The sequence below is a fragment of the Callionymus lyra genome, chromosome 15, assembly GCF_982586985.1.
Source record: "Callionymus lyra chromosome 15, fCalLyr1.hap1.1, whole genome shotgun sequence".
In the NCBI taxonomy this organism is placed as follows: domain Eukaryota; kingdom Metazoa; phylum Chordata; class Actinopteri; order Syngnathiformes; family Callionymidae; genus Callionymus; species Callionymus lyra.
In genome coordinates, this window is record NC_141832.1 from 26,043,266 (window position 1) to 26,071,064 (window position 27,799).

At 40.7% G+C, this 27,799-nt stretch overlaps 1 protein-coding gene and 1 long non-coding RNA gene across 3 annotated transcripts; both read right to left on the reverse strand.

Annotated features, from left to right (window-relative positions):
- Positions 1 to 3,362: 3,362 nt before the first annotated feature.
- On the reverse strand, positions 3,363 to 4,579 carry LOC148065594 (uncharacterized). Its single transcript, XR_015713403.1, has 3 exons — positions 3,989 to 4,579; positions 3,824 to 3,858; positions 3,363 to 3,725 (listed from the first exon to the last, which is right to left on the reverse strand). It is a non-coding gene; the product is annotated as an uncharacterized LOC148065594 (long non-coding RNA).
- A 1,185-nt stretch (positions 4,580 to 5,764) lies between these two features.
- On the reverse strand, positions 5,765 to 27,576 carry llgl1 (LLGL scribble cell polarity complex component 1). Of its 2 annotated transcripts, none has more exons than XM_087809269.1 (23): positions 27,348 to 27,576; positions 25,026 to 25,123; positions 16,431 to 16,512; positions 16,201 to 16,361; positions 15,974 to 16,120; positions 14,285 to 14,447; positions 14,051 to 14,183; positions 13,931 to 13,985; positions 13,718 to 13,872; positions 13,441 to 13,661; positions 12,747 to 12,814; positions 12,251 to 12,419; positions 11,251 to 11,355; positions 10,832 to 11,124; positions 10,612 to 10,762; positions 10,413 to 10,551; positions 9,806 to 10,119; positions 9,547 to 9,738; positions 9,406 to 9,478; positions 9,198 to 9,312; positions 9,037 to 9,104; positions 7,881 to 8,013; positions 5,765 to 7,811 (listed from the first exon to the last, which is right to left on the reverse strand). In XM_087809269.1, exons 1-23 carry the CDS (start codon positions 27,426 to 27,428, stop codon positions 7,733 to 7,735), a joined length of 3,195 nt encoding a protein of 1,064 aa, XP_087665395.1. In that variant the 5' UTR covers positions 27,429 to 27,576; the 3' UTR covers positions 5,765 to 7,732. The 2 variants fall into 2 exon arrangements, with proteins under 2 accessions (XP_087665395.1, XP_087665394.1); XM_087809268.1 differs by having other exon boundaries at positions 14,051 to 14,186.
- Positions 27,577 to 27,799: the final 223 nt, after the last annotated feature.

Consider the following 27,799-nt stretch of genomic DNA (forward strand, 5'->3'; position numbering starts at 1 on the left):
TGTCCACTTTAGAGACCACTGTACCTCTCTCTTTCTTATCTTTTATCCACAAATGACTTCCGTTTCTCAGTGGTGACATGTCATGTGTGTCTGTTGTTGTCATACTGCCACTGTTTCTGTCTGTACGTCTTCTCTGTGACTGTTAGACGATCACCATCAACACACTCAGGTTCCAGTTTTTTGGCAATAACTAGGACTCGTGTTCTTATTTTCCTTCCCATCAGGAGTTCTGTAGGACTATATCAGTTCTGCAGTGGAGGTATGCCATGAGAGCAAGGTGCTCTCTCTGCCTCCGTTGCTTTGAGGAAAATGAGGACTTGACGTCACATAGCAGAAATCCCACTCTTGTAAGAGTTTCTTGAAACTCTCTAAAGCATATTGTGGATCGTAAAACTTCAGGAAATAGTCTACAATGGCTATATACAGTTTCTCTTTGAACTGAAATAGGTTGGTTCGTACCATGAACCATGGACGGGACAGAAACTCAGTCGTCATCATCGTTTCTTTAAACTGTACTCTTTCTTTACAACAGGTCTCACAGTTTTTTATCAGATGTACTAGTTCTTTCCCAAATCCTGGCTCCTGTTTGGCTCTTTCTCTGCATTCTGTAATTCCCAAATGTCCGTCATATAGTTTGGTTAAGATTTCAGATCTCATCGACACTAGAACAACAATCCTGCTGCCTTAGAGTAAAAGGCCATTTTGGATTGTTAGCTCACCTGAAAATGATATAAAAGATCAAATTTCTTCTTCTACTGTACTCGGCCATCCTACCAAACATAATTTCTTCAGCTGTTGGAAAACTGTGTCCTTTTCTTGATGCTTTTGAATCTCCAAGAGTCTTTTCTCAGTAGCTGGTAGGCTTGCCATTACTGTGTCAACATACAAGTTGACCTCATTCTCCTGTAGTCCTCCTGTCGTCTTACTGAGAGGAGCTCTAGACAATACATCTGCTGTTGCAAAGCTTTTGCCTGCCACATTTGAGATTGTGTATGAAAACCTCATCAGTCTCATTCTTAATCTTTGAATGCGAGGAGGAAGTTCATTCAAACTCTTTGTTCCCAGCATTGGAACTAGAGGTTTATGGTCTGTCTCTATATGAAATGTTTTTCCAATCAGAAACTCTGCAAACCTCTTACAGGCCCATGTTGTAGCCAGCGCTTCTTTCTCTATCTGGGCGTACCTCTGTTCAGTGCTGCTCAGAGATCTTGAAGCATACGCCACTGGTTCCCACTCTGTGTTGTCATGCTGCTGTAGAAGCACCGCCCCCAAGCGCAGGACCAATCAGCTGAGAGAGTGTTTTTGATTTCGGGTCATATAGCAAATCCTGGTGGAGTGGTCAGTTCTTCTTTGATGGTATTGAAGGCCCGCTGTTGTTGCGAACTCCAGACCCACATGTTTGATTTCTTGCGAAGATCTCTGAGTGGACGTGTTTTCTCTGCTAGGTGGATTGTCATTCCTAGAAAACGTCTCAACTCTTTGATGTTTGTTGGCTCCAACATATTTTCTAAAAACCCTGCATTAGCGTCCCACTTTCCTGCAAGCTGTCCTAGGGCGCTTTCAACAGAAGGCAGTGGATGTTTCTCTCTCTTCACTGACTTGTTCAGCTCAGTGAGGTCGGTGCAGATTCTGACTCCATTTACCTCTGAACTCTTGGGCACGACCACCATAGGTGCACACCAGTCTGTGGGCTCCTCCACTTTGGATATGACTCCTTCTTGCTCCATACGATTCATATCTTCTTTTACATGTTTGAAGCAGGGGCAGAGGAACGCACCTTGGGGTTGAACGTGAAAATGGCTGAGCTCCCTCCTTTAAGACAATGTTGTACTCCCCCTCCATCTTTCCGAGACCGCTAAATAGTTTAGGACACTTGTTTCACGGCTTCTTTGGAGTCAAGATTGATGCTGTTCAATCTAGCAACCAGCTGTAATGCTACTGCAGCCTGCCCACTTAACAACGGCATGCTCAGAACTTAAACAACAAATATGTCTTCCACAGTGCTTGAATTATTCTTACTGAATTTTGCGTTAAACTTGCCTTTGACTTTCAGATGAATCCCTCCTGGACCTTTCAGTGTCTTCGTTGACTTATTCAAGGCTCCAAATTTCCCTTTTGAATAAAGTGCTTCTGGGACAGCTGAAACTTCAGAACCTGTGTTGATCTTAAATGTTGCTGTGACGTCGTCAATGTACACTTCTGTTGTCCTGGGAATTACATCTTTAGATGATACTGAGCCTAAAAATGCAACATCATCAGTGTCACTTTTAGTTGCTTTGAATTCATAAACACTTCATAAACACTGAAGGTGTTACGGTAGTGAAAGAGAAGTCACACACGGAAGGACACTATCACTGATAGATTCTCAAAAATACTCTGATATGGTGACATTAAAGTATCTTTTCTCTCAATAGATTCCAGAGACACTTGCGTGATGAGACCAAAGTCTGCAGACGTGTGTTAGACTGTTGCGGTGGAAATATGAAATATTTATTTTCTGCTGATCCGTTAAAATTTCCAGTTTATACTTTTGTTTTCTTGCAAAATAATTCATTTACAGTCGTAGAAATAATTTAAGTACTGACTTATGACGTTCTATTTGCTTAAAAAGCTGTTTTTACGCAATGTTTTTTATTATAAAAATAATAAACCTTAATAGTTGACAAAGATCTGACTTAATTTTCATGTTCAGCAGGTTTTGAAGTATTAGTGAACTATTACGTTGCGGTTTATTTTGTATACATCAATTAACATTATGTAGCGACTGGTGCATTATGGGTCCTCAAGTTCGGCACCATGACTGAGAGGTGTGGGAGAATTTGTCTCTGTTACCATGTTTTACATGTTAAACAAGCCTGTATGGTACTGTTAATTAAAGTCACCTGTCTGTGGCAGTGTGGAAAAGACACCCTTGTTCTCTTTGCCTGACACTCACTGGAGCTTGCTACAATATATTGCGCTTGATTAACAGTGACATTACTACACAGTTCAGTTTATTTTAAAAGGACAATTTGCATCAAAAAGATGTAAGAATCAATATACAGGGAGTGCGGAAATATTAGGCAAGTTGTATTTTTGAGGATTAATTTTATTATTGAACAACAACCATGCTCTTAATTAACCCAAAACACTCATTAATATCAAAGGTGAATATTTTTGGAAGTTGGAGCAGGGCTTTTTTAGTTTTAGCTATTTTAGGAAGATATCTGTGTGTGCAGGTGACTTTTACTGTGCATAATTATTAGGCAACTTAACAAAAAACAAATATATACCCATTATAATTATTTATTTTCACCAGGGAAACCAATATAACAGTTCAACAATCACAAATATACATTTCTGACATTCAAAAACAAAACAAATCAGTGACCAATATAGCCACCTTTCTTTGCAAGGACACTCAAAAGCCTGCCATCCATGGATTCTGTCAGTGTTTTGATCTGTTCACGATCAACATTGCGTGCAGCAGCAACCACAGCCTCCCAGACACGGTTCAGAGAGGTGTACTGTTTTCCCTCCTTGTAAATCTGACATTTGATGAGGGACCACAGGTTCTCTATGGGGTTCAGATCAGGTGAACAAGGAGGCCATGTCATTAGTTTTTCTTCTTTTAGACCCTTTCTTGCCAGCAATGATGGAGCATTGTCCTGCATGAAAATCATGTTTTTCTTGAAGGATGCCGACTTCTTCCTGTACCACTGCTTGAAGAAGGTGTCTTCCAGAAACTGGCAGTAGGACTGGGAGTTGAGCTTGACTCCATCCTCAACCCGAAAAGGCCCCACAAGCTCATCTTTGATGATACCAGCCCATACCAGTACCCCACCTCCACCTTGCTGGCGTCTGAGTCGGACTGGAGCTCTCTGCCCTTTACCGATCCAGCCACGGGCCCATCCATCTGGCCCATCAAGACTCACTCTCATTTCATCAGTCCATAAAACCTTAGAAAAATCAGTCTTGAGATATTTCTTGGCCCAGTCTACAAGTAGACGTTTCAGCTTGTGTGTCTTGTTCAGTGGTGGTCGTTTTTCAGCCTTTCTTACCTTGGCCATGTCCCTGAGTATTGCACACCTTGTGCTTTTTGGCACTCCAGTGATGTTGCAGCTCTGAAATATGGCAAAACTGGTGGCAAGTGGCATCTTGGCAGCTGCATGCTTGACTTTTCTCAGTTCATGGGCAGTTATTTTGCGCCTTGGTTTTTCCACACGCTTTTTGCGACCCTGTTGACTATTTTGAATGAAACGCTTGATTGTTCGATGATCACGCTTCAGAAGCTTGGCAATTTTAAGAGTGCTGCATCCCTCTGCAAGATATCTCACTATTTTTGACTTTTCGGAGCCTGTCAAGTCCCTCTTCTGACCCATTTTGCCAAAGGAAAGGAAGTTGCCTAATAATTATGCACACCTGATATAGGGTGTTGATGTCATTAGACCACACCCCTTCTCATTACAGAGATGCACATCACCTGATATGCGTAATTGGGAGTAGGCTTTCGAGCCTATACAACTTGGAGTAAGACAACATGCATAAAGAGCATGATGTGGTCAAAATACTCATTTGCCTAATAATTCTGCACTCCCTGTATATTGTGCTTGATTAACCGTGACATTAATACACTGTACTTAAATGACAATAAATCAATATTTTTACAGTAAAAATACATTCAACTTTATTCACTTATACTTCAAAACCTGCTGAACATGACAATAAAGTCAGATCTTTGTCAACTATTACTTTTTTTAAAAGAAGAATCCATATATATTGTGCTTCTACAGTAAAAATACATGAAAATTTGTTCACTTAAACTTATATATATAACAAAATACATACAGCTTTTTAAGCAAATAGAACGTCATAAATCAGTACTTAAATATTTAAAAAACAAAATGCATTATTTTGCAAGAAAGCAAAGAATAAACTGGAAATTATAACCGATCAACAGAAAATAAATATTTCATATTTCCACCGCTTTTCTTCCAACAGTCTCACACACGTCTGCAGACTCTGGTCTCATCACGTAAATGTCGCTTCAAATCTAGAACAGAAGTGTCTCTGGAATCTATTGAGAGAAAAGATACTTTAATGTCACCATATCAGAGTATTTTTGAGAATCTATCAGTGATAGTGTCGTAGATCCTTCCGCGTGTGACTTCTCTCTTCTCTCTCACTTGACCGCAGTCTGTAGGAGCGAGTGGCACTGTACCAAGATGGCCGCCCTCTATACACACCGCTCTAGCTAGTCGATGCGGTGTCTATGTATTTGTCTATTAGTGAGACAACGTGAAGGTGGGCGTGTCCCACAGCCAAAGAGTAGAGGGGCCAAAGAGAATAATCCCCCTATTTTTATATGGTGCCCTCAGATGGTGCTTGGTCAACATTAGTGATGAAACAAATGATCTCATCTGGGCAGAGAGGAATTACTCTTCGAGCTTTCATGGTTTGGTACACTTGTGGTCCTTGGTGAAGTGACAGCGAGAGCTGGATCACGTATTCAGTATAGGGGCTGTTTCCCCTCAGAGTGATATTCAGAGGGACCATAGGGAAAACAGAATAAATGTTTACATTAGGCTCCAATATAGTTCCTTATACACAAACTGTTTTGTATTCTTGCATATTTATTTGCACTTCAACCTCACCTTGCTAAAACATGCAATGCTTTGGTATACCATTTTTAATAAGCATTTTTGCAATAATGCAAGTGAGAGCAAATATACATGTACAGTATATGTCAGAGCAAGTATATGTGGTGTTAAGGGACTATGTTTTCTATAGCGCACGGGTACATCGGGAGTGACGTGTGTGTTGTTCTTGGTCCGAAGAGACGGCTAAAGACGTGTGTTAATAAAGCTCCTACACGGATATTCCACGCTTGTTTATTTGTGACTAGATATCACTACAGTATACATATACTGTATATGAAAGGCAGGTAAGGTAGGTGTGGGAAAAATCTAGAAGGAATCTTGTCTAGTACGACCCCTTATAGTTCTTTTCTGCCAGATACTGAAAGGGTAACCCAAATGGTGAGCTCTTCTCTTTCTCCAAGATGCACAAGTCACCCTCGTCGGAAATCTCAGAGCGGAGCACATTATGACGTTATAATGGCTTCACTCCTCCAGCCATCTGTATCACACCCGACTTTGTTTATACAACGAGTCCCTTGGAGGTTAATTGTTCCAAGATTGATGACAAACCCTTATATATGACCAATCACAGCAGAGTGGTGGTTTGTTTGAACAAAATTTAATCTGAAGAAAAATAAATAACATTACCTAATGTGAATATTTAAATTAAAAAGAGTTTCTCTCTCTCTCGTGGTTGTTTTGATTGTTTAAGCGCTTGGTCACCCTAGTCTACAAATATTACTTACAATAGGAGGTCCAAGATCAATTTAAGAGACCTGTAAATCAACACATTAGTTGACCTTTAAAGTAGTTAACTACATCAGGTACTTGAAGTTGTTGAAGTAAGATGGACTCAGGTTACAAACCACAAAAAAAAAAAATGTTTTAAATAAAATATAAACCTGTGAAGATATATAATTGAAAAGTATTTTAATCGTGTTGCTGAGAGCTTAAGAACACACACGTAAAACTAATTTTATGTGGCTCAACATCAAAGTAAACAGATGTCTATTTTGACACAGTGACCTACTGTATAAACACATCTGTGGTGAAGATTAGCTAAGAAACTAAAAAAACATCGTAGCCAACAACTACACAAGGACTTCCAATGAGAATAAGACTGAATTCTGAAAACTGAAATACATTTGGAGGAAAAACACTGAGATAATAAGCATCCAAGTATGAAGAGACGGTTAAATAAAAGTTAGATTTGTTCCGTCAGCGAGTTCGGCCCCAAAAGAATTTGGCCCCTTGTGTCAAAGTCTGACACCCCTGTTGTAGAGTGTAAATAACTTTATTAACATTCACATTGCCTGTTCGCTAAACATCTCATTTAAAATCCCGTACAAAGTAAACTGGGTGGATTACTTTTAAAAATGTGTCAAGATATGGTCAGCAGAGTACGTGAAAATAAAAGCCTACCTGCGTAGCTACATCAGTCGGTAGTGAGGTCCCTTTATGTTATAGTCTATACACGTCTACATTTATGTCATCTTGACTACCGTAAAGCTTTCACACAAACTTTACACAGTAAAACGATCACAGCTAAGGGCGTGAACCAACAACATCTCCCGCCTCACTCTCAAGTCCCATTAAACTTCCTCAAACTTTTTCTTTTGCTTCTGCCCAAGTAATCTTAAATGGATGAAGACCAGCGAGCAGAACGACGACATTCGCAATTTACAAAATCTCCCATCATGACACATCATCAGCAGGGCGCTGCCAAACCTTCATCATGCAGCCAAGCTGGCTCAGAACATTATTAACAGGAGCGCAGTGGGTTCTGCAGATGGTCATAATGTTCTGGCTGATTTCTATTCAAAGCAAAGCATAACGATGCCTCACAGTCTTGACTAACACAGGAAGTGTTCAGGAAGAAATGACTGAGCTTCACACTCTGAAAACAGTGTTTGTGTCGTCGACGATGTGCTCATGAGCAGTGGGGAGGGGTCAGCCTTTGGTGGTCCACCTTTGGCTACAGTCTAAAGTAGGAGAGCCACCAAGAGAAGTTCCTAACATTAGTTTTAAGAATGACTCGGTATAGGCCTGTGGGCGTGTTTGAGGTCCAGCACTGACATCCGTCCAGAACCCACAGGTGAACCTGAAGAAGCACTTCAACTGATAAGGATGTCAGTGGAGCGCTCCTCCTCCTCTGTGACGTTCCTCAGGTTGTTCTCCACTTCGTCCACCGTGCTGCACACGCCAAAACACACGGTCAGTTATGCAGCTGCAGGGCCATCAATAGGTGAGGTTGAGACTTACGCCAGGAAGTCTCGGACGTCCTCCATGGTCAACTCCCCAGTGGTGTCCAGGGTGAGGTCAGCACAGCTGAGCGGGGAGTCTAAGGGCGTGTCCAGAATTGGTGATTGTAGGCTGTTCTGCACCACTGTTTCGCCTGACGAGAATAGATCATTCAGAAAAATAGTGAATTCATAATGAGATTATGTATAAGGCAATTAGCCTTAAATCAGGCATGTCCAAAGTGAGTCCCAGGGGCCATTTTTTAAAAGCATTTTTCATTGAGAGAATCTAATTACATAATTAAAAAAAAAAAACTAAACATCAAACCTCTAAATTATAGAACTCTGGGTAGGATGACAGGGTTTGGCCCCCCCCTTGTTATTCCCCCTATGGTGCTGAGGCAAACAAACAGCCTTCAGTTGCGCTTTTCCCAAACTCTGGGACTTTCCACTAACCGTTCTCCGTAATTGTGACCCTCTACCTTTTTTCAAATCAAAACTGTTCTGCACCGTTTTGTTTGATTTTATTTATTTTTCTTTTTGTAGCAAAGTAGGTGCTTTTAAAGAAAATGTATTATTATTATTTTAATAACATCACACACTGAAATTGTTTTCTTCTTTTTTGTCTTGGTAACTAATTTCAATAAAAAAAAGAATGTTGCTTTTTTAATTTGTTCCCCTTTTTATTGATTGACAAAAATGTGACGCATTTATATAATCCATTTCATCCCCTCTGCTAAATGATACTTGTTCCATAATATCACATCCAGTGCAAAATGACTTTTATGACAGTTCTAACATGTTTTATTATTCATTTAATCAAAATGTTGTTTTACCTTTTAACTTCTTTAAATCTATTTTCATCCTATCCAATTTTTTATTTTATTTTTTATTTTTTTAAATCGTACACATTTAATCTAGTGTATTTTTGATACTGGTCATTAATGTTGTAAATCTCAAGTACTTTTTTTTTATGGCCCCCTTGATTTGTGGTTAAACTCATTTTATTGGCACAAAGAAGTGTGAGATCAGCAATAAGAAAGAAACATCTGACCATCTTCTGAATATCTAGAAGCTTTAGGAGATCCAGACAAAAAGACAAGTGGGGCATGATGAGCCGTTCCCATGGTAACCAGGGGGACCCAGAGTGGGTTGAAAAGGTTCAAAGATGCAAATACCTTCGGCCTGAACTTCCTGGCTCCTGTGGGTACCGTTGGCTTGTTGCTGCGGCGTCGCCATAACATCGCTGAGGAGAGTGTGAAAATGAGAGGTTGTTGCTGATGTTCGTATGGTTGTGAAGGCAAGTATGTATGCGTGTGTATGTGTGCGTGTGCGTTACCTCGTTGTGGTGGCCTGGATTGCTCGGTTCAGCTGAACAGAACAACAGGGTTCAGTGAGCACTTTAGCCGACAGAGAGAACCTCTCGTACTCAGACGGGGAGATGAGGTAGAACCCTGCAGAGACCACATGGGAAGAAGGGACCAATTGAGAATCCAGCAACACATCGTAGTTCTGGTTTTGAACAGAAATCCCCCAAATATTCTCACCTTGTCCATTCTTGGTGAAGACACATGATGCAATTCCACTGATGTCTTCCTTCCGGATGCAGTCGTAGCGGACCTGGAGGAGGTCACTCAGCGGTGAGACCAGGTTGTTTTGAAATGAATTCTCAGAAGCAGAGATCTGACCTGTGGTCGAAGTCCAGGGATGGTGAAGAGATGCATGTCACCCATGTTGGTTAGACAAACTAGGGTGACCTCACTGTAGTCTTCCTGTGCCACAGAGCTGAAAACCACTAGTGCCACTTTCCTGACCCGGCAGCCCTCGTGAGCAGTCAGCTTGAATTTGGTCTTGGCGCTCACTTTAGGAAGAGAGAAGACCTGAGAAGGGCGCACCAAAGTCAGTCCCATTGTGACCTTCACAAACATTCATGTCCTCGTGTGCGACCTTAAGTTGCTCCTCTGAGGCAATGAGCACTGAGTGAGCGTTGGTCATGTCAGGTGCGATGGCTAGGTCCTGCGAAGCGTCATAGGGATCCGGTAGCGGCTTTCCTCGCCCGTCCAGCACACATATGGAAACGACAGGAGCTCGGTGCATCAGCTGGATCTCTTTACCCAGAACGGCCTCCACACATGTACCGCCGTCACCGGAGCCGTCGCACTCATTCGACCTCCCTGAGCTGACACCAGGCACCTCCAATGCATACGCGTACACACTGCCCGAGTTAGTTCCGGCCCACAGGGTGGGTCCATGATGGGTACCTGCAAGGATTCTCTTTCTCAGTACGTCAAGCCAGGAGGTATTTGGAAGTTTTTAAGAGGAGCTTTTTTTTTTCTTTTTTTTTTTTTTTTTACAAGGTGGAGACAATTGAGCTCCAGTCACTACTTTAAAATGAATTTACATTATTGCCTCCAAAAAAGTTACAAAATCTTAAAATACTGCAAAACCTTAGTTGACATGAGGGTGAGTAGAAAACAGTTAATTATCATCATGAGACATGGTACCGGTTCAGTATAAGAACTGCCGTGATTTACCATGAAGAAAGTTCACTCACCGTCTCTTAAGAAAGTGTCAGCGAAGCAGAGACATCGAACAACTCCAGACAGAGAATCGTCTGCAGACCGTGGCTCGATTCGTCGCTGTATAGGAGCTACTTCCTCTTGTTCTGCCAGAGCTGCGTTGGCCTCTTGGACCTGAGACAACCAGAGTAAAAACCTGCTAGTTTGAGCCCTGAGTGCCAGAGGGACATCTACCTTGCTCATGGGCGTGGAAATAGTTTGTTTCTTCCCAGACACCCGGCTCTTGCGGATACGACGGAAACTCTGACGCAAGGACTTTTTCAAGGACTTGACCCGAGAAAGAGGACCCTCCATTGCTAAGGAGTCATTGGGGTGCAGTGTACACCTGGTGGGAGTGGAGGAGGAAAATAAAATTGACTCGTACAGTGACTTAAGAACAGTCACTTCTCCTTACCTGGCCAAAACTGCATTCCGCCTGTGGTAGTCAAATAGTCCAAACCCGTGACTGGTGCCAAAGGAGATGAGGTCCCACTCAGCATTCAGAGCCACGGCTGTGACCGAGGCTGGCGGGAGGCACTGAACCAGGACCAATGGCTGGAAGCCCGGGGGGAAAGGGGCAGGTTTCAGTCTGGGCTCCAGTCTGTCGTGGCCCTTCCAGGTAAAGCCTTCTCTGTCCTGCAGCAGGTCCACCACAAAGACCTCCACCTGGTGGTCTGATTGTTCGTCACTGAAGCCCAGAACAATCACCTGAAGAGAAGAAAACATTCAATGATGTCAACGCATATCGTCTACAAATATAAAGAGTTGTATTTCACTCAAATTTATATAAGCCAGACTAGTCATAGCACATTCCAAACATATACTTCACCTCACCTGCCCTGCCGTCCCAGCAACCAAAAGTCTGTTACTGTACTTGCAAAGGCTGATCTTCTGGATCCCCAACCTCGGGTCGTCGCTGTATGGATCGAAACATCCCACCTACACACACACACCGACACACATTAAAACGATCGTTATTATTATGCCTCTTTTGCTCGTGTGTGTATTTTTGGTCTGTTGTTGTGTCGTGCCTGTTGTGGTGTTGTTGTCGCCGCCACTGTGTAGATACTTATGCGTGTATGGTTTTATTTTTTTGGGTTGTTGCGCGCGTGGGTCTCCACTTTTGTGTGGCTCTCCGTCTGTGTTACTTTGTGCAAGAGGGTGCATAGTGCTTTGAACTGGGCCAAATCCAATTAGTTTGTCTCTGGACAACTTTAACTCAGTTGCTGCCTCTCACAGCCTCCTAAGCAAAGCTGTCAGAAACAAAGTCCTCGATTGGATCTGACCACAAATGTATTCTGTTCCTATGGAGAGAAGCCAAACAGATCTCCTGTGCACCTCCTCCTCACTCCACTGTGGCCTCTGCTTTTATTGTCTGCAACATTCCACAGCGATTCAGCCATCAGCTGGGATCTACACGTCAATAAAGCATGTGCATGAATCTGTCGGCCTCTCTTCAGGAAGTCCAATAGAACGATGTCCCAGTGTAGCAGGAGGTGAAGTTGGTCAAATTAAAAGAAAGAAAGAGAGAGAAAGAAAGAGAGAGAAAGAGAAAGAGAGAGAGAGAGAAGTCTGGTTTTCATTAAGCAGTAGAATGGGGATGGGGCTAGAGCTTTATCCCATATGAGAGCTGCATTCCTAAACATGTAGCCGAGTTACCACAGGATCCACAAGAAAACTGCAGGAGAGTTTGTGATCTCAACAATTGTTGGACCAAAGTTCTTAAATGTTAGGCTTAAAAGTTGAAAATGTAGCTAAATATGTCCATACTTTTTTTCGTCCTGTAAAATGTAGTCTTGAAGATGTACTTTGTCACGACGGAAAGGTCTCTCACCTTTTTGAAAGGAGGCCATTCCTCCTCCTGTTGGGCCTCCTGGTTGTCACCCTGGCGTTCGTCGCAGGCGTCACAGTCAGTGTGGAAGATGTTGGCCGTGCCCAGTTTGTACAGCGGAGTCAATGCAACACTAGATGCATCCCAGAATCGTACCGTTCCATCTTCATGACTGAAAATTATAAACATTCTTAAGCATATCTCAGCGTTGGTGTTCCATAAACAGGAAGTTAATATACAAAACCTTTTTTCAACACCAATATTCAGAGATTCAATAAAGTAGTTAAATGTGAGGTGATCCTGACAACAGTATGAGCCAACTTTTGAATTCAAAAGTCGCAGAGACTTGCATCATCACAAGAACAAAACACTAAATATGATTTTTGCTACAAGACATAATTATCAATATATTATTAGAGTCTGCTAAAGCACACAAAGGAAACACAAACCTTTGCGACAAGAGAGTTTAAAGGTGAGTAAATGAGTGTTTGACAAATACCCCGTCAACAGGAGCTCTTGTAGCTTTGGGGACGGGGCCAGGTTCTTCCCTCCACATATGGGCCATTTCTAGTACATGGAGACAAATTTAAGAAGTACAAAAGAAAATTAAAATGAAAGGGATACCTCCGGAGAAATTTCAGTACCATCACTCGCTGCTGATCAAGGCCACACACCTTAAAGGGCAACCAATGTGTTGATACAAGTCTGTTTGCAAAAAACTATTTTAATAAATATATTTACATTACAAAATATGCTTAAGCCATGTCTACTGAAAATGCTTAGTTTTTCTGGATGGGAATTCTTGTTTGCCATAGCCACACCCACTCTGTTGTGATTGTTTAAACATTTAGGTTTGTCACCGCAGGTCATCAATCCTTGAAGTATCCACCTCCAAGGTACTTGTTGTTTAAACAAACTGCGGCGATATTACAGCTGGCTGGAGGAGAAGTGAAGCCCATTATGTTGCGTTATAATGGGCTCTACTCTCGTAACCTCACGGGTGAGTACTTTATACAATAATAATTTCAAAACGTTATCATGATGAGGGATTTACTAAATCTTGTAGAGGACATTTGAAACAAGTCAGGAAAGGTGAGTTTGACATTATTTGCACTTTAGCTGTCTGAAGTTCTGAATCCACTGCACACTCAAACTTTTTAGATTGGATTAGAAACAAAGTAAATTTCTCTCACCCTGTGTGTTTGCCCTCTATCCCGCTGAGCTTTGGCAGCGCCTACGATTCTTTCCCAAAGTTTCGGGGGTACACTGGAGATGTGACAGGAGCAGGTGATGGCTGAAGAGTGAAGAGGAGCAAGGTAGGGTGTAGGCACAGTGGGCCAGTCTGGGGCCTGCAGGTCAATCACCACCAGCTCCTCTTCGAGTAAAACCACCAGAGCCGATGGGTCATCAAAGTCTGCAAACGAAATTTAATGTTAAACTATTGTCTACCAGACATGAACATTTTATGACCTTTCTCTGGCTCCACACTGTCAACTGTGAAGAAGTCGATGACTCGCGATGTGAAGTCGAGGGTGACGTGATCTTTGTCCTGCTGAATAGTCAGACAGTGGCGGTCGCCATAGCTGGCTCGGGGCATCCCTCCACTGTACAGCATCATCGGTGAGCTGGAGACAGACATTCATGTAGTCATGTCCATCTACTGCTGAGATTAACGTTGCTCACCTTTTCTCTGATGTTCTCCACATGATTTTGTTGATTGCTTTGCAGGAAAATGGACCTGGGATGTACAAATTCAAACATTTTTGCCCGGTTACAAATGACTGACGTGTGTGTGTTTCTCACCATAAGGGATGGTGGTGGAGGCTGGCTGAGGGTTGCAGGTGTGGCCACTGGTTACATCCCACACAGAGTACCCGCCATCACTATGGGAACTGATGAATAAGTTGCCAGAACGTTCCCATACCAGACTCTCCAGCTGCTTCAGGAGAAAACAAGAGACACATGGATTGTTGAAACTTCACATGTTTGTAACGAATATTGTAGCAAGCCTAAAGCTAGTTGAGTGAGCAATATTACCTGCTTGCCCAGAAAGAGCTGATCCGCCTGATGGGTGCCGAGATCCCACAGGGCCACCAGGCCTCGACTATAGCCGATGAGAACTTTACTAGGCTGCTGAGGATGTTCCTGGATAGATTCCACTGGCCCCAAGGACTTCCCAAATCTGTAGTTGTCTGGCAGGCTGCAGCCCAAACAAGACCAATAGTTATAAAACTGCATGCTTCTGAATAAAAATAATTACCCTACGTTAGTCTGAAAATTAGAAGCATGTTAAAACTGTCCAGTAGATTTGAAACAACTACACAACAGCATGAGCCCACAAAAACAACGACGACAACTATAAGCCTTGCTTGTATACCATTGCTTATTCCAAGTTATATGCAAAGGATGTAAACAACTTTTGATATTGTGACCAACAAATTATTTGATTCATAAAATTATGATAAAAAAAAACAAAAAACACAATACCCGCCTGTTTTTTTTGTTTTTTTCACTACTGGCAACAAACTTCAGAAAATTAGATTATTAATTCAACTAAAGCAGTGTAAAAGAATGTGTAAAACACAGCAATATACATTTCTGTAAAGCGCAATGAAGCCACCATTGGCAGACAAAAGTATTCATAAATAGAAAACGAAAGAAAAAAAAATCCTCCAAATGTAGGAGCTTTTGAGAGGGAGAGACTTCTGGGCCAGCACTGGAATGTGCGGAAACACCCTCAAGATGACACAGGATTCGCTGGCAAAAACAGAGGGAGAAGGCGGGAGGAAAAAAAGGCAAAACAAGAAGAAAGGATTTCTCTAGGAACTCGGCAGGAGACAAGGCAGAACTTCAAAAAGTAGGATGAAAGTCTGCAAACACAGTTGTGCTCACTGAGGAAGACTGAAACATTCCCAACAGAGTTTCTATGTGAACAAGTATTTTTAGGGAATCCGGTATCCCGTTACAGGGTCCCAGAGATGAGGACCCAACATTTGTCCGACCAGAACACGGCATTCTGGCAGCTGGTAAAAAACTCACTTTGCAGTTACGCACAAGCACACTGAGCAGTTTTTGGCAGGACATCTTTTTTCATCTTACAAATGTTATGGGAATAAAACATTTAAAACGCACAATAAAAATATTCAATTACATTGAGAGGGGTTAGTTTCAGGGCACAGGGGTCAAATCCAGACTATCATGTAATTTTATTGTGGCCAGCAAGAGCCTCAATATAATAAAATATTATATTAGTTGTAGGTTACAAGCAGGACAAAAATGTTTTTGATTCAATAAGAAAACTTTTCAGGAAAATGTTCGTGCATTACCAAAAACCATTAAAAAAAAAAAATAAAAAAAAATCAGTAGACTTGTCGATGGTCAAGGCTTATGGTGCAAACAATACTGCGCTTCAATATTTCTTTGCATTTACATTCAGAAAAACGACAGGAAAAAATGTCCTAAAACCAATAATTTATATAAACAATAATAAGCAGTGAAGCTAGTTATACATTTAAAATATATAATCCATGATTATCACTTTCCAAGTTTTACTATGACTTGATAAGGAAAACAAATAGGGCTGTATGTGGTGCCAGACTTTGACCGAATCTGACCAAAGTGCTCAGGAAACCATGTTGTTGTGAAGTAAAGCATTAATACTGCGACAAGGTTTGGGGAAAAAAAGGCAATAATTGAGCAAAAAGAGTTTGTCCATTTGTGTCTCACCTCAGTGTGACGTTATCTTGGAGAAGTGTCTGGTTTTCCTTTAGAGTAAGACTTGGCAAGTCCAGGAAATACACTCCACCTCCTTCCGTTCCAATGCAGAGTAGGTCACATGAAGAAAGCAAGAGGAGGACGGTCACTCGAGTTGTACTGGTGAGGAGAAAGTCATTATCATTAATTATTATTATTATTATTATTATATTCATATCTATCACGACTGGCCTGTTTACCTGCAGCTCTCTATGCCAGGTCGACCTGGCAGACAGTAGCCGCCTACTTCATGTAAGCCGACCGTTCCATCCTTTCCCACGCCTGCCACCTCCTGCTGTGCCCCACACTCCAGCTCCCAGAGGTGGATGTTGTTGTCATCCAGCAGTGACAGGAGACGCCCCTTTTAGAAACACCATTTCAAATCTGTATGACAATTTTATTTGTCAAAAAAAGAGAATGTAGAAGTCACCTGTCCAGGGAAAAAATGGATCTGTGTGACAGCAGCTGTGCTTTTGTGGAGACCAGTGAACTCAACACCTGGAGCTCCATAACTGAGAGGAGAGGGTCAAGGAGGCTTTGAAAACAGTCATCGATTTGGTTGCAAAGAAGAACGTTGTATCAGACCACCTAATGTATTACATGTCAGAAATCAAATCGATATTTAAAAGATGGCAAAATGTACAAAACTATATTGTTTAAAATGTTAAATAATGTACATTCTACATTCTTCTCTTCTGAACCCCTCCCCTCCTGCTCAACCAACCACTATAGCAGCATTCCTCAGCAGTGGTCACTTCCTCTAGTGGATTTATTCGATGCAATAACACACGCTGAAGGTGTGAGACAAAAAAACATCACAGGTCATGAACTTGCAGTTAGAGTAGAAAAGGAAGCCCTATTGAATGTCCGCAAAGAAAATCAACGTGTTGCAACCAGAGAAAGTGAGGAATCCAAGGCTGCTAGACTTCTGTGTACTGGAGTAAACCTTGGTTGTGTATAATAACAAAAAGCGTAATTCAAACACTATAATCACAGTTGTCATTTGATTAGTAATATATAATGGAAACACATTAATGTAAAAAAAATACAAAAGCTCTTTGAAAAGAGCACACTAAACTTTCATGTCAATAATAATGATGCTGGCATAAGTTTGCCCACAAGCAGCAGGTTTGTGAACCACACTTCTTTGATTAGAAGTAACTCCTCTGTAGGCCATTTGGTTAGACGACATGCATCATTACTGTAAATAAAATAACACACAAGAAATTTGATGATTAGAACCGTCAGTTAACTCATCACATTTATTTACAATTATGTATACTGTATTTGATAAAATAGCATCAACTACAAGGCAACAATAAAAAAAATCAATTAAAGAGAAAAATGTGTGGGTTTTATATTACAGGGATCCTGTCCAATAATAGATAATAGCTCCAGAATAAAGCAAAAAGAAAATTATTCGTCTTGGGCTTGGTAGAGAACAAAAAGAAAATTACTTTATTTCCAAATGAGAACTAAAGAAGCAAATTAAACAAACAAGAGCAACTAAATGAACATGGGAACTTGATTCTTATATTTTGAAAAAAAGAGACAATTTCATCCAAGTAAAGATCATTCAAAGAAAAAAATAAGTAATTTCATCAGGCAGGGATTGCATCATGACCACTGAGGGTGCATGACTGTGGCCACAGATGTGCAACTTTGTGGGGAAAATCATTAACATTTCTATGAAAATTTAACTCAATCGTGAGAGCTTGATTAGCAGATTGTTGAATATTATTCAACAAAATAATCCTAAATGGACTTAATCAAGACAGCAGGAATGAAGAAAGCAATTGTAAATTATTGCAAAGTGACAAGGAACAATCCAGTTACTGTAAGCGACAGAGACACTCCTGCTGCCAGAGCAGGAAACCGTTACAGGAATCATCTCATCTTGTATCTGACATACAATGATTTACATATATTTTGCCGATAGACAGCCATTTTTGCAGATTGCTCACTGCAGAAGAGAAACAGACAATAGTGTCATACAGTAGCTGATGACGACGGATCCGCCAACACACACAAGCCCGCGCAGGCAGAATCTGTGACTGCCCGCTGATGCAGAGAATGGGTTAACAAGGATAAAGCGATTTCACGGTCTGAAAACTGACAAACAGAAGGCATTGTACTCTGTGACGACACACACGCACACAGACAAAGATGCAGGAAGAAGGGTAGATCTGTTGGAGAGTGAATGAACAAGATGAATAATAAATGTAACGTTTAAGAGGTGAAAAGCAACACAACAAAACTCACAGTGAAAATTCTCAAACCAAACTTTCAGTTAACATCAAGGGTACCACACAACAACACTGGGCAAATATCTCCTCCAACCCTCTACACAAACAGCCCTCGCTCTCTCATCTTTTGCGCAATTTAATCTTTAGTCACACTTGTTTACAACACTATGTTTGGTTAGTGGTCAGCAGAACATTAGAAAATACTTGTTTTTCTTGGACACAATAAAATTACAATAAAACACTAAATAAATCATTTTAAAAATCACATATGGCTTCAGAGTGGCATATTTTGGTTTGGCAACTTAGGTGAAGAGTGGTAGGTAACTATTTCCTGTTTTTGATGGCTCAAGAATACAACACAGGTAATCAATGCAGCTGGAAAAAGAAACTAAAAGACCAGATAGTTGGTGCAGAGCAGAAGATTTTATTTGAAAGATTCAGCCAATCACCAGAAATACAATTGAGTAATAAATGAGCAGATGAAAGAAGGCAAGCCATGAAAGAAATGAAACCCGTTTCTTATTAAAAGATGTCAAGTCATGTGGCTGCCGTGCACAAACACAATCCGATCCAAATAGAATTGAACGACCGACTTTTTCTGAAATGTTCACTGGTAAACTAATTTCAAGCGCCTCTCATTGCAGGCAACAGCAATGGTTGTGGAAACCGATCAAAAAGCTCCCTTTATTAAGAGTCAGCGACAAAGCCCTTACTCACCCCTTCTCTGCACACAAACACACTCGTGCGTGCATGCGCACAAACACACTCGTGCGTGCATGCGCACAAACACGGGGTTAAACTAGGGCAGCACAACACACATTCCACTGAAGGAAAGGAGCTACTCAAGATACCCTCACTCCTCCATCATTTTCTCTCCCATGTCTGGCCCATGCAAACTACATGGCCATTACAGACCCCCCACACCCCCCCCCCCCCAATCTGTAGTTGAAGCTCATACTTTGTAGCTCTAGAACACTCACCCCCACCCCCATCTACCACTTGTGGTGTGTTGAAAAAAACCAAGTGAGAAATCCGATTGTCATTAAAAGTATTTTGTATTTCATTCCTTTATTCTTACTCTCAGACACAATGAGGAAAACTATTTCTTACTATTGATAATCTTTAACATAATGTACTTTCCATTTTTCAAGATTTGATACTTGGTTAAAAATGGCACAGGAATTTATGAATATTTTAAATCAGGTATGACAAGATCTGAAGTAAAAAAAAAAAAAAAAATTCAGTTTCTTCACTGTTGCTTCAGCAACAATTTGAATGATTAACTTATCTTGGCAGACTTTCTCAGTTAAAAATGTAAGCAACAGTTGAGTTTAAAAATAGCATATATTAAGAAAGAGAAAATGACTAGCTCAACAGAATTATCCGGAAACAACAATTTCTAAGGGCAGCCAAGAAGCCGACACCTCCTCACATACAAACTAGGTAAAGCTGTGCAGTAGCTCTGCTGTCTCCCATTCTATCAACCCCTCACTCCCTACTCATCTCCGCCTGCGTTTATCTCAGACTCTCCCACCATTGCTCCGGGGCGAGAGAGTGCCTGGTACCACCAGCCGCAACCCCCCTCCCACCCAGCGAGCGTCTCTCCGAGAGCTGAAAGAGCCGATTCTCCAGGACAACGTGCACACAGAGCCATACAAGCAAGACCTTCCCCATCATTAATAGTGTGTGATCACTGACGCATTATTCACAAGGTTCTGCAGCTAAATATTAACTGAAGCAATTACACAACAGTTCATTATTAAATTGAGTGGAAAAGCACAGTGATCGATTTATTGTCAATGGACATTAGTTTGTCACAATTGCTTTAATTTTAGATCAAATAATGGTGAAAAGGTGGAAATTGATTGTCAAAAGTTAAAGAAACAAAAAACGAATTGTGTTGCACTTCAAGCTCTTATCTTACTATAGAACACCCTTATGTTGAAAATGAGCAAAGCAAATTGTTCAGGGACACATTGTTTACTAAGGCTGCCATATTGCAATTCTGGGCAGCAACACAATTAAAAAGGGAAACTAATTTGTTTATTTCAGTGTCTCTAGTGTACACATCAGTATGTGTCCGTTTGTGCAAAACTTTAATTAAAATATTTACATTAGAAAGTGTGCTTAAGCCCCGCCAACCGACAATGCATAGTTTTTTGAAGATTAAATCTTGTTTACACCAACCACACCCACTCTGCTGTGAGTGGTCGAAAATTATAGTTTGTCACAGAGCATCATCGATTTCGAAGTCTCCAACTGCAAGGGTCTTGTATAAAAAAAGGGGGGCATAATTACAGCTGGCTAGGGGACGTTTTTTGGTTTTGATATGTGATCATTAAATAGAGTTAGTGAGTGTTTGAGAATATAATAGCCTAGTCAGCCTTCTAACCTTAAAGGCACAATTCTGTATGTATGCACTGTTCCCTCAAGTTTTCAATAGAGCAAAACATAATTAAAAATTACAGAATTCAGTTTGCACTTTGAACTAGTGACGATTAATCGCGATATTCAAAAATGCGATTATGACATTGCAGAGGTTGCAATTTTATTTAATATTCATTTGATTTTCGAGCCGTCAAAACGACTTGCGAGCGGCGCTTTGCCCCGTTGATCAATGACGTCTAGAAAAGCTAAAGAGCAGCTTAAGAAACAAACTACAGTGTTTTCAACAACTTTACATCCTGACATCGGTTCGTACATTTGAATCGAGACGTGCGTCTGCCGACATGTCTGCTACTTTCGTCTCTTCCTGTGTGTGTGTATGTGCTTATCAAAGTTACCTTTTGCAATCACACCATTCAAACTGTGTAAATGATAATATATTATTGTGTATGACAGAAAATGCACTCAAACACACGAGAAACTGTGCTAAAATATGCAATAAGAAAAAGAAGAATTATTGACTAGTGTTTTCACTTTTCTTTGCACTGAAGCTTGTATTATTTATTATTGACTCATAAATATAAATGTTTACATTACATTTTAAGCACGTTTTTACAGTAGTTTTTAGTATTTGCAGTTAATGTTATGTTTGTTTACAAGTGTAATTAGATTAACTAAATAAACCTTCTCCCTTTATTTTTGGTATGCTTAATTTGCCTTATCATAAAAATGACATAATAACTTTATCTTGAGAATCAAAGAGAAATACATTTTAATGTAAAGTAAATAATTTATTGTATTAGATTGTAAAAAAAAGCATAAAAAGGGGACATTGAAAAAAATAAGTTGCATAAATAATCGCAATATTTCAGAAAAAAAAAGCAATTATATTTTTTTCAATATATGTTCAGCCCTACTTGGAACGCTGCTCTTTAGAGGGTCTACTTCAGATTGCCATTTACAACAATGTAATTGTTTATCTTTTGTACATTTCTATATCTATCGTAGTGAAGCATTTATTGTTGGATCAACATCCTCCAGAGTCGAATCGGGCCGAGGACAAGTTTGAAACACTTCCGGTGAGCGCATTCGTCAAACTTTCCTCTCACTATGTCTCCTCCTTCTCCCTCTCCCTCCTCTGTTCTTTCCTGCTCGGTGTGTCAGATGTTTAGTTACGCTTGGACCTCCTTTAGAGATAGCAGTGGTTGTGTGAAGTGTAGCCTGTTAGCTAGATTGAAGGTGAAGCTCATTGAACTAGAGAGCCGGTTGTGCGCTGTCGAAGCTAAACCGCTAGCTAGCCAGTGTCAGGTAGACAGCGCGCAGCCACATAGCCTAGCAGTTAGTTCTCCTCCAGCAATTCCTGAGCAGCCGGGAAACCAGGGTCGGTGGGTGACTGTTTGTGGGAGAAACAGTTCCCGGCCAAAGCCAACGGAGCACCACCAACCACTTAGCGTTTCGAACAGATTTTCCCCACTCGACAAGTCACCGGTCGAGGAACCAGCTCTGTTCATAGGCGATTCCATACTTCGGAACGTTAAACTAGCGAAGCCAGCGACAGTAGTATTTTTTCAAATAAATAATTCCACTACTATTATAGAGGACAGGAGAATTAAGTGTGGATTGTTGAATATCCGATCCCTGTCCTCAAAAGCTGCACTAATTAATGAACTCATATCAGATAAAACCATTATTCTGCTTAACTGAAACCTGGCTGTCTATAGATGATTACATATCTTTAAATGAATCAACACCACCCAGCCGACGCTCTGGTCGAGGAGGTGGAGTCGCAGCCATCATCAACTCATGTCTGTCAACCTTTACTAGACCACAATATGATTTCAACTCTTTTGAAAGTATTAAACTTATATGCATATGTAATAAAAACTTGAGATCAGGTCAGTCACTTCTCTTTGTTGGAGTCTATCGTGCCCCTGGACCTTATTCTGAATTCTTGTCTGAGTTCCCGGAGTTCCTGACCAGCCTGGTGCTTAAATCAGATAAAGTGATTATTGTTGATGACTTTAACTTCCATGTGGATATGGTCCATGATAGCTTAGCTAACAGGTTTCACTCTATCCTGGAGTCATTTGGTTTCTCTCAGTATGTACATGAACCGACTCACTGCTTTAAGCACACATTAGATCTTGTCCTAGCGTACAGACTTGAAATTAAAAATGTTATTGTCTCTCCTCAGAATTAAGTTCTTTCTGACCATCAGTTAATAACCTTTGATTTTATCTTAAATGACCCAAGTCTACAGAGCAGGAGCACTCTCAAAAGATGTCTGTCTGAAAGTGCCGTTACCAAGTTTATGGAAACAATTCCCTCAGTGCTCAGTAAAATGCCTAGCCTCAGTGTGTCAGGAAACTCTACCCATAGTCACCTTGACATTGATAACTTTGTGGGCAGTTTCACAGACTCGTTGCATAACATGTTTGACTTAATTGCACCACTAACTCAAAATACTGTTAACAGAAGTAGTCATGCTCCCTGGTATACTCAGGAAACACGTAAATTAAAACAGGATTCTAGACGATTAGAGAAGAAATGGCGTTGATCAAAACATAATGAACTCTACCAGGACTGGCAGGACAAGTTAAAAATATACAAGGCATCTCTTCGGAAAGCCAGAGCCAGCTATTACTCATCACTTATAGAAGCAAATAAGAGTTCTTATTCAGCACTGTAGCCAGGCTGACACAGAGCCATCAGTCCATTGAGCAGTCCATCCCTCCTCATCTCAGTAGCAGTGAATTCATGAACTTTTTTAATGAAAAAATTGTAACTATCAGAGGAAAGATTCAAGACCTGCTAGATTCTTCTAATATAACCGGTGCAGTCTCACCAGACACAGACACTATAACTGATCTATATTTTGACTCCTTTTTACCAGGGAGTCCTCGACAGCTGTCCCGGGTTGTTTCCTCCTCAAAGTCCACAACATGTCTTCTCGATCCTATTCCCACACATGGCTACTTAAAGAACTGTTCCCCTTACTTAGCACTTTCATACTTGACATTATTAACTTGTCAATTACATCAGGCTATGTGCCTCAGATTTTTAAAGTTGCAGTAATTAAACCTCGGATTAAAAAAAACCCCACTCTTGATCCAGAGGTTCTTACTAACTATAGGCCTATCTTTAATCTTGTCTTCATTTCAAAAATTCTCGAGAAAGTGGTAACAAGTCAGCTCTGTGATTATCTCCATGACAATGATCAATTTGAGGTGCTTCAGTCTGGTTTTAGGGAACACCACAGCACAGAGACCTGCTGATGGCCTCTGATCAGGGCCATGTTTCAGTTCTTGTTCTTCTAGATCTCAGTGCTGCATTTGACACTGTTGACACCAAATCCTTCTACAGAGGCTAGAAAACCATATAGGCATACGTGGAACTGCTCTAAACTGGTTAAAAACGTATCTGTCAGATAGAACGCACTATGTACATGTCAACCACCTCTCATCGACACACACCAAGGTCAGCTATGGTGTCCCACTAGGTTCTGTTCTTGGTCCAATCCTATTCACAATCTATATGCCCCCGCAAGAGGACTTGATCAGAAGACACTCTATAAACTTTCACTGTTATGCTGATGACACCCAACTCTACTTGTCAATGAAGCACGATGAAATAAATCAGCTATCACAACTACAGTACTGTATTACAAATATCAAGTTCTGAATGACCAAAAACTTCCTCCTACTGAACTCAGAAAAAAACGAGGTTTTACTAGTTGGTCCGCAACATCTCAGACAATCATTAACTAATGATCTAGCTTTACATAATGGACTTGCTCCTGCTTCTAGCACCACTGTAAATAATCTGGGTGTCTGCTTTGACGAGGACTTGTCATTTAACTCACACATAAAACAAATCTCACAGACTGCCTACTTCCACCTTCGTAGTATTTCAAAAATCAGGCACTTCCTTCATTTAGATGCTGCTGAGAAACTCATCCATGCTTTTGTAACCTCCAGGCTGGACTATTGTAACTCTCTTCTGTCAGGGTTTTCTAAAAAGTCTCTCAGAACTCTTCAGCTCATTCAGAACTCTGCAGCTTGTGTCCTCAAGGTTTCTGCCTACTATAAGGAAGTTTTCCTCGCCATAGCTCACTGTACAGTGTTTCGCTTATTGCTCATTGTTGAATTGCTGGGATCTATTTTTCCTTAATCAACTATAGTCTTACTTCAACTGTAAAGTGTCTTGAGATAACTTTGTTATGATAAGACACTTTAAATAAAAATTTAATTGAATTTGGTCACATTACAATTAGTAAACTGGCCCCAGGACCTTGAGCTTGACACATGTGGCTTAAAGAATGCTGTCAACTAAGTCATGTAAGCAATCAGGTATTTAACAACTGAACAAAACCTTTACCTGGAGAAAAAGGATACACTTTGATTGCTCCCGATTTAGTGCCAATGGCCATGAGTTGCAGTTTTTGATCAAAGGCCAACGCGCTGGGCTGATGAGGAAACCCATGTTCCACCGTCTGAAATGAACATAAACAGAGGTTAGTAAGAGTCACAACAACTATGTCACACTCGCCAGCAGGATGGCATTATTGTTGCGGCCCATACGTCAACTTTCCTGAGAAGAACAGCTGGGAAAACTGTTGGAGTTCTAGTTCCAGCTAAAAAAAAATTATATATTTTTTAGGAGTTTTTTAAAGTACATGACCACAGATAAAGACCATTTTTAACAATTTATTGGACTATAATTCTGTTTTAAGGTCCGACATGAACCCTTTAAGAATCAGCTTGACACTCAATTACATAAACCACATCAAAGTAGACTCCTGTTGAGAGACCACCTATGTGAATGTGAGTGAGGAGGAAGCTGTGTCTCTTTTCACAGTGTGACAAACGTTTTATGGACTTTAGACACAACCAGCATGAAGTCAGCCTGTTCTTCTTTCAGCTGCCATTTGACCATCTAAGATCGGACTCTCTTTCATTATACAGTTGTTAAAGTGGATTGCATCTGTAAATCAGTGATATAACATGCGTGTCTAAAACACTCTAAACAGAATGGCAAAGATGCTGACACTGTCAAACACGGGTGAGAATAGCTTGTATGTTTTTCAATGGAATGACAAACATCGATGATTTGAGATCATGTTGATCATCTGAAACTGGGAGCTTAATATGAAATAAAACAAAATATGACATATACTTTTTAGATTGAACACCGTTTGTGTTGTGGTTTAAACTGTGACGTCTTCCTACGTCTTTTTTTTTTAATAAATACGAACATTTGTTAATTAGAAAACTTTGTTATAAACATTAATACATATTCCTCCGAAGACTTTGCCTTCAAAAGACATGTAAAGAGGACAGCCTTCAGGGACTGTCAAACCCTGAGCTTCTGAAATCGTAGAATGCATGTCCATAACTGCTCTCCAGACAAAAAAAAAATTGGCATGACTAATGTCAAACTTTTTATGTTTTAAAAAAAGAAAAAAAAAAGAAAGAAATTCAACCTCTTTGACCCAATCTGCCGGTTGACATTAAAATTGGACTTTTACACAAGAATATTGCATCCTTTATATTTAAGAAATAAAGGGCACTATTGAGGGGCATTGCTTGGAAATCTTTTAAATGTTTTATACTATAAAAAACAATTTTGTTCTTAAATTTAATTACAGTGGCTCGCCGTCATAATAAAATGGGGGGCTCACGTGAACTGACAGATGTTTCCAGCGATCTATAATCACTGTCATTTTGATAGAAAACTTTATTAGAAGTTATAAAGTAAACATGAATTAGACAAGACAAGTTCTCTAATCAATTCTAAATAAGAAACATTCTTTTTAGGATGTTTGTGTTAGTATTTCAATAAAGATTAAAGAGAAATGCTGATATGAGGCACAGTTGCATGCTGTTGAATGAATAGTGAAATAAGATGCCATTTTCTGTTCTTACAATTGTAAATTTGATTCCAAAGGAGAGCACTGCTTCACCAGCCATAAACCTGCACACAACTAGTTGTAAAGCGCACACTTTTGTGCACCACTCAACTTTTTAATGCTAGAGACTAGAGGCAATGGTTTATCATCCTGCTTCAACAAGAGACAGTGCAAGAGTTAACCAAAGCTAGACATCCATTGAGCAACATTGAACAGAGCAAAATAAATGTGTAATGTATTCCTATGAAAATCCAAAATATGGATGGTTGTTCAACAATGCCGGGCCTCAACTGGTGAATTGTATTAAGTCAAGTCAATATCTTGGAGAGATGTCACTGATGAAAAACAAAACTTTTTAGCAACTAAATTTGACTTCTGAGTTCACCAACACTGTTGCATCAACTCTGACAGTTTGAAACTAACAATCCAGAGTCTGAAAATCAATCTGGGTCCAACACCAACTTGCACCTAGTGTGTACAATTTTTCTCTTGTTTTTGATGTAGCTGGAAGAAACCCAGAGTACCAAAAACCGCCCCCACCAATGGCCAACAGACTAACACTACATATTAAAAGTACGTTATCACATCGGAGTATAATCGAAGTCATAATCCTCATCAACAGTTGACGGTCACTTTTAGCAGGCCCTTTGCAAGAGTCAAGACAGAACCCCACCAGACCCTCTGGATTACACTTGTTATTCATTCCGGAACCACAGAGGAGGCTACTGGACGACGTGCTGGTCATACAACGCTTAAAACGAAGCCAAACAATTGCATGTAACAGAAGTAGACTGGCATGTTACTTTACCTTGTTGAAGGCGAACAACTCCTGTTTTATCTTCTCCCTCTGCGGGTCGGTGCCCTGTCGGCGGAACCGAAACTTCATCATCCTGTCTGCCGGGGGTCAGCGGGTGCAGATATCGGCGTAGTCGGATAATGCTCGACTAGCTTACCGACTAGCCCACGGAGGCTGGGAGCGGAGCGTCCCTCCACTCTCGTGTGTTGCTGCACAGCTACGAGGAGCTGCTCTGAACGAAGCCCCCTCCTGCTTCCGGTTCCCACTGTTCACACAGACTGACCCTCTTGACGAATGAATCTGGGAACAATTTACTGAGGCACGCCCACAATGCTGAGAATTGGGGTGTTTGATTCGTTTCCCGTGGCGCACCCTTTTACAGCAAATGTGAGAAATAAAATAAAATAATTTTCCTAAATGTATTTAAGCTTTAATTTTGTAACTGTATATATAACTGTGTTTAT